Source organism: Anas platyrhynchos, chromosome 3 (genome assembly GCF_047663525.1).
Source record: "Anas platyrhynchos isolate ZD024472 breed Pekin duck chromosome 3, IASCAAS_PekinDuck_T2T, whole genome shotgun sequence".
NCBI lineage: Eukaryota > Metazoa > Chordata > Aves > Anseriformes > Anatidae > Anas > Anas platyrhynchos.
In genome coordinates this window covers 44,628,170-44,639,736 of record NC_092589.1, presented here as the reverse complement: position 1 = coordinate 44,639,736, position 11,567 = coordinate 44,628,170, and the positions used below count along the sequence as shown (strand labels likewise).

Genomic DNA, 11,567 nt, shown 5'->3' with positions numbered 1-11,567 from the left:
AGTTGATTATGGTCACCATCTACAGTTAATATAGAGAATTACAAATGAGAACTCCTTTTTAGAGAGTATGGAAACCTGAGTTGGAGGAAAGTTATTAAAAAAACAACTAGCTGACTTTGTATATGAAGACAGAGGCATTGTATTTTTTACTGTTTTTAGTTCACGATAGGGAAATCTAAAATTTGCATACATCTTCCTTTCTCTATTTTCCCAGTTCTTTAGTTTCGTTTCCCTTTCTGAGATGACGTCCAAAAGCAGTTGTTATATATGTAAGTTTTTGTCCTCTTTAAGGCATGTACAAGTTTGGTTTTATTGTCACTCTCTCAATGACAACTGGTAATATAGTAGCATTATAAAGTAGGCTTCACGTTTCTAATTTAAGAACTCTAATGTGCCATTATAATGGCACTTTGTGAAAACACTAATGAGATCCTTGCAGTATAAAATGAAAATAAAATTAATTCCAGATAAAATTATGCCTTCTGATACAGTCTTACTAGAAGCAGATTTTGTATAGGTATGATAAAGATATGCCAAAAATACCACTGACCAAACATTTAATTTCAGTGTTGACTAACAATAATTGCCTTGATACTGTATTTAGAGGAGCTTGAACTTTAATCTCTCTCCTTATGCAAGTGCAATGAGCCTTTTTGTTTGTGAGTTTAAACTGTGAGATTATGGGGAATTAATTGCAGCTGAACTGAATGAATGTTTTATGTCTCTTGATCATTAGTTGTTCGGGCAGGTGTTGCAGTCTACCATAAAGTGAGAAAAGCTACAGAAAAGGTCTTGTTCAAAGAAAGGTGAATACTTGTTATAAGAGGTGCAGCGGATAGCAGACCTTATAATATTCCTTGGACCAAACCAAGATCTTATTAAGGTGAGAAAACTTTGCTAGACAAGTACAGATTATTATTTTACACACCTACAATGCATGTGGCACTGCCTCTGTGTGCACGTGGTGTGCTGTATACCTCCCCAGCAGTGCCAGGCAGTGATGGATGTGGTTGCACTTTGAACTGTAGGAGCTCTGTTAGCTTAATAAGAAAATTTGATCCTTTTGTTGGAGGAAAGGGAGACAACGTGTAAAAAGGAGAGAGAAATGAATTAAAGCACTGTATTCTGCTTTTGTTATAAGAGTTTAATGTTTTCCTGTCTAAGGTGGAAACCAGCGGTGCATCTCTAACAACCCTGTTGGGTGTTCTTTGTGAAGGACCGTCACCCCACGCTGCTGCCTTGTGCAGCGTGTTCCATAGGGCAAAAATGGACCACATGTCATAGAAAAGACTTAATGTGAGAGTATCTGACTGCATCAGAAAGCACTATAAAACAATCTCTATTACACTTTGTGACTGCATTTTTTTGTGATTGCTTCCTTCATGTTTTAGTAATGCTGTGTTTCATAAAGGTAATGTGTAAAACATTCACTGCTTCATGCTATACTTCTGTTGCTGAAAAGATTAAAAAGATCTTTCAGAAAATAAATTCCTCACCCAAAACTTGACATTTCAAATCCAACCTGTGCTATGTACAAAATACTATTTACTCTGAAGTCTTGTTTAAAAAAAAAAAAAAAACAAAACTGAAAGAATATGTTGTTATAAAGTATTACACAACAGAAATATTTGGTTGGCTAGTAAGCATTTGACATTAGGTCATGGTTTACCTAAAACAGGTAATGCAGAACTGAACTGCCCAAGTTTCAAATTCCACATCAAGTCAAATCTTGAGAAGCAAGACTTTTTTTTTGGGGGGGGGAGGAGGGAGTTCAGTGATCAGTAAACACTTGACATAAAAGCAGTGGATGAAACTAGCTCGAGGCTTTTCTAATTTTAAACTATCATTCTTCCTCTTCTCAAAAAGAACTTCATTTATCTAGATGTCAACAGCTGCTTATTGCTCCGATGCACAGATAGGAGACTGTTTTGCCAGACACCTTGACTTTTAAACTCGGTTGAGAAGCTCTCTTTAATGGGGCTGTAATTGCTACATTGAAATGTGCTGACACAGTTAATATCATCTTGAAAAATCCCCAGCTGTAATATGAATTGTCAAGGTGCTGTAAGCACTCTTCACTCCAATGTATGCAATCCATTTTAGTGATTTTAGCGCTATTGTTTTTTTATGGTTATCCTAACAAGTACAAAGAAGACAAAATACTCAGTGAAAAGTGGTAGTGTTTTTTGGGGTTGTAGAAAAAGGACTTAAAGAGGCTATAGGTCTACTCTTTATGTGAAAAACAAACCAAAAAACAACCTTGAAGCTCATGTTGCCAGCTGTTGCTATTTGTGCCCTAAATCTTGACTCTTCTCTGCTCTCTGCTGCTTGTTTTGTTTAAGCTACTTAAGCTAAGTTAGTAGCAAGAGGTTCAGTTCCATTAATATGGTATTAACATGCTCAAAACACAGCTGTGTTGCTACTAGTATATTACAAAGGCCAGATGGTACTCAGAAATGCCTTTGATCACAGGTGAATACAATATAATAAGTCAAGCTCATCTGACACTTCCTGAATGAATTTTACAATTGGTAGTTTTTAAAGTGTTTTCATAGCCTTGCAGGACATTACAAAATACCACCTCACTTCTACGGTGCATGCATTGGTGTTCTGCCTTTTCCTAAACATATCTTCTCTGTATAGGAATGAAGATTCCCAGACATAAAAAAATGTAATTACATTTACATGTACACAGAGACAAGTGGTATAATGATTTTTCAGCATCTATCATTATTATCTGTATTTAACATGATAACTATAGGCATAATCTCAAAGTCTTATTACTACTAATGTAGTTACTACTAAGACTTTTTCACCTTCATCTTGGAGGCTAGAACTATTTCCTTTCGTAACATTTTGCTACCCAGTCATGACTTCCACGGCTCAAATACTGTATCCAAGTGCTTTCAAAACTACCTTGCTAAATACATCAAACACCTTACTTATGGTTGTGTGCTTTCTGTAACCAGTTCATGGGAGTGTTGTTTGCAGATGTCAGGGCCTGAGCTGCTGCTAGCCTTTCAAACTAAGTTTCTTTCTAAATAGGTAGGCAACTATTTGCAGCCAGTCTGCCTTGGCAATATTTTCCATGCAGTTTTTCAAGTAATCAATCAAAAGTGTAAAAAAAAAGAAGGGTAGAAGTGTAAAAAAAATAAAATTCTTATATATTTTGAAGTTGTGGCTCTAATATAAAGTCTATTTCCATTCTCCCAGTTCAAGTCCTCGCTTAATCAGGCTCTCTCCTGAAGATGGAGCCCCAGCACAGGGCTGTACATCAAAAGGGACCCGAGTAATGCACTGAGGAAGAGGGACGAGGCTTCAGGCAGCAAAGGGCTGCTGCTTGCACTGACTGCATCGCCTTAAATATTTTAGAAAGGAGACGTAGAAGGGAGTTACCGGTTTTTAAAACAATCTGAATGTTACTGTTCGCGGATGTTGGGAACTGTGGGTGGCAGCTTGAATTTTACTCTTTTTTTTTTTGTTTGTTTCTTTTTACATCTGTGCGTACATTTTGTTTTTGCTTTGTGGGTTTTCCTCACCAAAATTCGCACGGAGCGTTCTTTCTTTGGGGGTACTTTTTAATGAGAAAACTGGGCGATCGCAGGTGATTTTAACGAACGGGCGACTACAGGAACACGCAAATTCCACCCAAAAGCACCAAAACAGTGCTTTGCTGGGATCTTTCAACAACACATGACAAAACCAGCAGCATTCTTTACGTTTCAGCACCCATCCGCCCGCCCTAGGGCTCCGCCGTGAGGCGCCCGCCTCAGCGAGCGGTTGCCGCGGGGTCTCCCCGCCCTCCGCGCAGGGCCGGGCCGCGCTCGGCAGTGACGCGAGTCGGCGGCGCCGGGCCGTGCTGAGGCGGGCTCCCCGCGGCCGCTGCTGCCGCTCTGCCCTCAGCCATGTTCCCCTCGGCTCCCGCTTCCCCGCGGACCCCGGTCGGGCAGGCCCGCAGGAACCTCGGCAGCGCCGCCCCCAGCCCCCTGTCCCGGGCTGGCGGCAGGAAGGGCCTGGCCGTGGCGGCCGCCGCCGTCTCCCCCGGGCTCTTCTCCCCGGTGGCGCGGAGGAGCGGCTCCGTCTCCGCGCGGTGAGGCGCCGGTCCTGCGGCCGGCGGTCCCCAGGGACCTCTTGCGGCATGTTCTCTAGGCTCTGAGCATCCCTGAGCCTTTTATTTATTTACTTATTTATTTATTTTTCAGTCCGCGATAGGCTTTTGGGGTGTGTGTGCTAGGGCACCGTTGTGCTGAGAAGCTGACGTGCCGTGTGGATTCGTTATGCTCTTTTCTGTTCTGCTTTTTAGCCTTTTTTAATAGCTCAGCCTGTTGTTTTTTTTTTTACTGTTTGCCTGTCCGAGGTCATACAGCCCCGTCAGCCGGCTGTCACTCTGGTACTTGGCTCATCGTGGTTGTGCTGAAGAACTTGCACAGATCCTATAGGACAGGGTCTTTCCTACAATGTATACGTTAGCCTCTGTATTATTTGTATTTCTTTCTTTCTTTGATACAGACTTTTAAGACTTCCTCCTTTTTCAAAGCTTGATTTTCTGAGAAATATTTGATAAAGGGTCTTTTTGAGAGACTGGGAGAAATCTAAGTGCTTAGTAATGTCTCAGTTGTGTTGATTGATTTTTTTTTTCCCCAAAAAATCGTATGGAATTGTTAGGCATGACTTCCCTGTATGAAAATAACAAAAAAAGTATGCATGTTACTAATGTAAAATACTCATTTACTCTACTATAAAAGCAATAAGACTTTATTGGCCTGTAGTTTCTTAAATACTTCTTCGTAGGCTGTTTGACATCATCAGTTCTCGTAGTACCAAACTCTGACTGAAACTTGTTGTAGCTGAGCAATTTTCTGGTTCTTTTATAGTTTAAAGTTAAACGATGCAAGTTCAATATGTTTGAAATACCTCTTATTAGGGAGTTACTCAGCTATGTCTGTGGTATAGGACGAACAAGAACCTATGCATGTAAAACAAAACAAAAACATTCAAAGCTTACGCATTTAAAGCAAATGTTAAAACTCCTGGAGAAAGAATAGAAAACTAATCACAGCTTTTGTTTTGTTTTTTTAAGAGCAACTCCCACCCGAGTTATACAGCATCCCTCAGCAAGCGATACTATTAACTATGATGTTAAGGCTTTTGGATCCTCTCTGCCTGTTAAGGTGATGGAAGCCCTGAAAAAGGCTGATGGTAAGATTGATTTTATCTGTTATTTCCCTCGCAAAAGTTGACAGGTGGGAGAAAAGTTAACATGGTGATGATAGTATTTAAAAGGTGTCTTTGCAGTGTAAAATGAAATGCTTGAGTCTTGGTTAGAATTCAGCTTGTTTGGAGTCTTGTTTCCTGGACTGGATGCTCTAATTTTATTTTTTTAGTCCGTGTACTCTAAGCCATTAAATGAATACATAGTTTAATTTAATCTCAGCTCATGATGTTTCAGCAGGTAGAAAATAAAGAAACAGAAGTGGTGGTTTTATTGTTTTTAATGGTGGTTTTATTCTCACTTCTAAAAGCCCCGGTAATACAAACTGTTCCCTGAATTAAAGAAATTACTTGTTTTGCTTCTCTAATAGAGATAATAGGAACCAACAAAGTGTAACTTTGTAACAGCTTTGTAAGTTGTTCAGCAGTTTTTAAGGTATTAATTATCTGCTGTAAATTGATGGAAATGAAAAGCTTCTAGGATTGTCTTGCTTTTCACTCCCAAATGTTGAGGGTTTGTCAAATGGATTTTAAACTATATCTAGTAATTTGGTCCTTTGGATATGTAGAATTTGAGATGCAGAATTTAATTTCAATACAAAAGATACTTCTTCTTTGCATATGAGAAGGAAGGCTAGTTGGTTTTCAGGTTATTCCTGCAGTGTCTTAAAGTATTAATCTTTTTTCTGTAGCTGATGACCAGCTGAGCGTTCAAGTGGATGAAAGTGGATGGGCCTGGCTGGTCCATAGAGAGAAGCTGATCATTTGGAAGATTGGTCAGTCTGCAGTTGCAAAGGTAAATGAAAGATCAGGATGGAGGCATTGCTGTGTTTTACGCTAGTTGAACAAGCAACCCAGTTGTGCTGTTTTTAAATCCAGGGTTTCCTTATAACTTAAAGTTTGCCCATTTTCTACCAAAAGCAGGATTTCATACAAAGTCATGGTAACAACAGTAACTAAATTAAAGTTTTGGAGGGAGCTTGGCAGTTTTATATTTCTTTCTTTATTTTAATTGTCACTTTAACAGCAAGGTTTCATCTTTGCATCTTAATAGGTTTCCTTTTTTTTTATGTTAGATAGCCTTAATAAAGTTCATTCCAGTAGTTAGAAACTACAGATGTTACAGATTGGATTAGGTAATTCTGTGAGTGACTTTCATCTGAGTTTTAGCAGCACTGAACACGTTTCATTTAGTTTTATGCCAATAAAAATGTTTTTCTGCAGAAAAGTTTTTCTAATAGCAACATATCAGTGCATTTAGAAAGTGTAGTCAGAGGAACTCTGTAGTTGAAAAATCAGTACTTTCCAATTAATGAAAAGTTTATTAACTATACGGATTCTGCACTGAGGGTATGGAAGTGCAGAAGTGTCAAGTATATGCATTCTGGTACTTCAGGAGGTTTTTTGAAGGGATCAATTTTTTTCTGATTGATTCACCTTGTTTTGGGGGAGAGTAATGTTTCTCCTTCCCCCCAGTCTCTGTGAATACCTAGTGAGCTTTTTCAACCACTTTCAGTTTAATTTTATTTTGCTGCTAGTATATTATCTTAAGGAATGTCCAAGAAATTGCACCTCAGAAAGAGAAATAATTCAAAATGCTAGTACTTTCAGAAACAGAAATAACAAAAGGAAAGCAATTATGTTTGAAAAATATTTAAATAAGTGTGTTTTAGCTGTTTGATTGTTGTGACAAATGTGCTGAAAATCTTTTTTTTTTTTCCACTTTATACAGTGTTCAAGTTAGTTTAATACTCCCGTGTCACAAAGTCACTAGAATTTTTGACACTGCTCAATGAGTTCTTGCATGTCTCATCGTTATAATCGCATCTCTTTCTTACAGTTATCTCTGTGTAAGGAACTGCAGCTGCCACCCAGTGATTTCCAGTGGAGTTCCAGTTTAGCAGCTATATCTTGTCACAGTTCCTCAGGAGAAGCACCTTCCCTGCAGGTGCTCAACTTCAAAAGTTTGGGGTTAAAAATGCTTTTGGACTAACTTTGAACATATTTTATTTTATCAAGTATTTATTTGCAAATTGTGCACTTGGTGTTGCAATATATATTCCAAAAGTCAGGGTTGTTAATATGCTTGAAATATAATCCTGCTAGACTTTTAAAATTATGCCATCTATCTGTTATAGGATCAGATTGAATTAAGAGTTGTCCTGTGGATTACTTAGCATGCTTTCTTAACAAACTAAGTCAGCTAAGAAGTATTGTGTTTAACTAACACTAGTGCTTTTAAATATTCAGTCTAAGCAAGAATGATTTAAGTGCATGCTGGCTGAAAAAGTTTTTCAGCTCTCTTTTAATTCTGGGTACGTGTGGCTGAAAAGCAAAAACCAGCATCCTCCCTTTATCTAATCTTCATAACGAAGCTGATGTTAGAAAGGCAGAGGGCTTATGTTTTGACTGATGGTTTTGCTACGTACATTTTCTTACCACACAGTGTTAGAGGATGAGGTTTGATGATCAGCTAGGTTTTCTGAAAGTGTGCCAAGTGTGTTTGTCACAATCACTTATGGGAAGAAGAAGAAAAAACAAAGAAAAGAAACCTTTCATTTTCAGCTTGGGCATAGCTTAGAGTTCATGCATACAGTGCCGTAATAGAACCGGATAAGCAGTTGTCCTTGGAAGGAAGAAGCTGTGCAAAAATATGTACTGGGAATTTTTCTTCTTAATTGTCATTATGTTACATTTCCAGATGATGTAAGCTATCTTTATTTCTTGTGATTAGCTCATAACTCTTGAAGTGTCCTATGACTTTTTCAAACCCAAAGAAGTTTCAGGAGAAATGATACACCTAAACAATGCTTTTATTTTATTCTTTTTGATTTCATCTTTCTTTATTTTGGAGCTATGTGTGGATACTATGATTTCATAGTCATAGAAATATGGTAGGAAATATTTAAGTAAAATGAAAATTATTAAGTAATAGGCAGGAGTCACCAAGGGCAATGTATTATGTAGGTTTTGTTATTGTTCTCATGTTGATTAGCCAACCACTCTCCTTTGTGCACATCTGCATCTAGTTAAAAATCATTTAGAAATCTCACGGAGCTCAATGACAGCTGTCAGGTACCGTTCTTCTGTTCTGTGATTTTCAACAACCAGTTGCTTAGGTGCAGTGCTTTCTGTGTAAATCCTGAATTGAGCACAGTCTCTTGCATTGTGCTTTGAATTTGGTATCTGGGTGATTTCTGGAGTTAGAAGCCCTAGTGGAGGTACACAGTGGCTTTATGTCTTTGAAGAAAAGAGCAACTGCCTGATTTATTTCTTCTGTTAATGATTCTAGAGCAATTTCTTTGTTAAATTGTAGTCTGTTTTTTAAGTCTTTCATAGTAGCTTGTAACTCTTGGCATCTGGAACTATCCACTGACTTTTCTTCTTGCAACTGTAAATTTTGTTTGATTTTCAGTAGCAGACCCTGAATTATCAGGAACTAGAACCCATAACAAAGCATTGTTAGCAAGATAAGCACGTGCAGGGAATGTTATACTTGCTAAGTTATGCTGCAGAATCATTTTGCTGTTCAGTTCTCTGCTTGTCAATGAGCATACGTATTTATTACTTATTTGTGTGTTAGTCGTTCACAATCATGTTATCTTTTAAAGCTATGGTGTGATTCTTTTCTGATTTTGCATGTTCTGATAATTATTTTCTCCCTTCAAGTCTCTGGCAATCATGGTTGCTACCAGCGAAGGTTCTGTGCGCTACTGGCCCAACATTGCACACGAAGGTTCCTATACAGAGACATTCACAGACTTTGGAGGCTCCCTGTGCAGTTTCCTAACAGCAGTGAAGGTACAGTGCAATGTGATTTATGAAATAATATTGCTTTACTTCCTAACCTAAACATCAAAGATCAAATGTTCCTTGTTTTCACCACTAAATCTCCAATGAATGTCACAAAGCAAGCCATCAGATGCTCTGAGGATGAGTTTCAGAGATTGTTGGTGATATTAAGTGGCAGAGATGAGTGGCAGTCATAGATTTCTGCTGGAGAGGTTGTGAGGTCATGAAAGTCAGAGAGGCATGCAGGACTGAACTACAGGGTTATCAAGCCTGGTCTCAGCTTGTGATACCCCTCTCTATCAGAAAAAAAGAGGGGACTGCTTCATCTGAACTCACAGTCTACGTACTCAGTGTCTTGTGGTAAAGCTCACTAGTGGCTGCATTCGAGAAATTTTAGTAGGGAAGTAAAGAAAAACTGTACTGTGAATTCCATTTTCTGCTGGTGATGTGTTTAAATGGGGAAGAAACTCTCCAAATAGAATATATTCCAAAAAAAATCAGCAAATGTTACAATATTTGATATCTTAAAAACTAATTATTCTTAATTATATTGTTTCATGACCTTTTCAACAAGGCAGGATAATGTTCAGTGTTTATATCCTATATCCTAAATATTTTAGGGCATCAACACCTCATAAACATTTGTAAACCTAATCATAAGCCAGTGATCTTACTGGTGATTTTGTTGAGAGTTTCAAGGGGTTAAGAAATACTAATGGGTATCTACCGTCTTAGAACTGAGTTGTGTGCAGTTTTCAGGTATCAAGTTGAGGAAAGCGAAGACTTGACATTGATGTCAATGTTAAAACTACGAGAATTTAGAGCTAGAGGAACATAGTTTTCAGAGCAGAACCGTTTTAGTAATAAGTGATGATTTAAAAACTCAATTATTACATATATGACAACTTTACATAATTAGTCATCCTGTTCCTAAACAGATCAAACCTTTAGCGTAACTTGGTATGATTATGAAAATTAGTCTGTTCTTTTATTCTATGAATGTTTCTTGTAGAGGTAAGCAGTTTGTTCTTTCAGCAACCTTCAGCCCATTATCATTTTAACAAAGAATTTTATGTGACTATAAGATGGCTTCAGGAACGTGCTTTTAATTTTTTAACATAATTGCTTTTTCTTTTTGTTAGGGAGGAAGCTTTATTTTATCATCATCTAGGGGCCAGCTAGTTCGACTGATTCCAGATAGTTCTGGCAAGATTCATCAGCATGCCCTGCCACAAGGTCAGGGCATGTTTTCTGGAATTGGACGAAAGGTTTCTTCTCTTCTGGGAATATTGTCACCTGGAAATGATGCTGTGGTAAGCTTGAAAAAGCTTAGATAGTAATCTACTTTAATTTCTGTAATTTCTGGTCTCAGCCTTTTGGAAAGGAAAAAGAAAATTCTGTGGAAGGATGTACAATGACAAAACAAATACAGGCCTCTTAACTGATTTATGTTATTTATATTTTCTGGAAATTAAAAAGGCAGGCAAAAACTAACTTAGTACGTATATTATGTAATGGAGAACACTGACTTGTTCTTTAGATCTGAATAAAAGTAGGTTTTAAAGTAGTAACATCTCTTGGGCAATTTTGCAAAGCATCAAAATCTTGACTGTTCCTAGTGATAGCTTCACTGCTACTTGAAGAAACTAGCAGTTACCTGTAAATACACTTTTCTGATAAAGGGCTGTGCAAGGTTGAGGATTAGGTTGACCTTTGGCAATGAATTCCACAGAAGGTGTGAGAAACGTACTCATTATAGATGCTCTTAAATCTATAAAATAAAACTTCTTTTAGAAATTATCATAATACGCTGACCAATATAGCTTCTGCATGTTGCCCGAGGAAGTGATTTTTATATGAACTGAGAGTGGTATAGATTTTTGTATCCTCACAGCAACGCTGTCATTTAACCTTTAAAGATCTTTCTTTTTTAAATGCAGATTTCTAGTGTGCTTTGGGATAAAGAGAGATCGAGTTTTTATATGCTAACGAGTTCAAATCTAAACAAATGGGAGATTGAAGATACGTCAGAACGTTACATTCTCAGCTGGGATGTCAACAGAATCCTCAAGGAACACATTTCAGATGCAATTTGGGTAAGAGCATGCTCACCTGAAAAGTGTTTTTTTTTTTTTTCCTTTTGCTTTATTGTACCTTAATAAGTAACTATGTATAGTTACAAACCAGATTCCATGTTGTTTTTTTTTTGTTTGTTTTGTTTTTTAGGGTTCTGAAAGTAACTATGAAGATATTAAAGGAGGAGTAAATATACAGTATATGGATTTGCAGCAGAATCGGTAAGAAAGTACACTTGCTTCTGGTAAAACTTAGATTAATGAGGTATGTTCTGTCTTCCTGCAAAACCTTTTTGAAAGACACTGAAAGTCAGTTTTACTTGACTGCTAGCCACTATTGATAAAATAAGCATGTCAGATAACTAGATACTCATAGGTTATCCTATGCTTCATGCTATTTAGTATTATCAATTCTTTACCTAAGAATTATTCCTTTCATTTTGTAATGTCATTTCTATCAGACTTGGGTAATTGCATTTTCTTGATATT

The 11,567-nt window shown here is 37.6% G+C and overlaps 1 protein-coding gene across 3 annotated transcripts in view; it reads left to right on the top strand.

The window, feature by feature from the left end:
* The first annotated feature begins 16 nt into the window (after positions 1-16).
* Positions 17-11,567, top strand: part of NUP133 (nucleoporin 133) — a 32,729-nt gene continuing 21,178 nt past the window's right edge. The window contains exons 1-8 of one of the 3 annotated variants that reach the window (XM_072035795.1): positions 17-883; positions 5,081-5,199; positions 5,904-6,007; positions 7,052-7,159; positions 8,881-9,012; positions 10,146-10,316; positions 10,944-11,099; positions 11,230-11,300. In XM_072035795.1, coding sequence (XP_071891896.1) covers positions 5,175-5,199; positions 5,904-6,007; positions 7,052-7,159; positions 8,881-9,012; positions 10,146-10,316; positions 10,944-11,099; positions 11,230-11,300 — 767 coding nt within the window. In that variant the 5' untranslated portion in view covers positions 17-883; positions 5,081-5,174. Of the gene's footprint in view, positions 884-3,811; positions 4,091-4,153; positions 4,391-5,080; positions 5,200-5,903; positions 6,008-7,051; positions 7,160-8,880; positions 9,013-10,145; positions 10,317-10,943; positions 11,100-11,229; positions 11,301-11,567 lie in introns of those variants that run through there. The other 2 variants (XM_027454171.3, XM_072035794.1) reach the window with 2 other exon arrangements.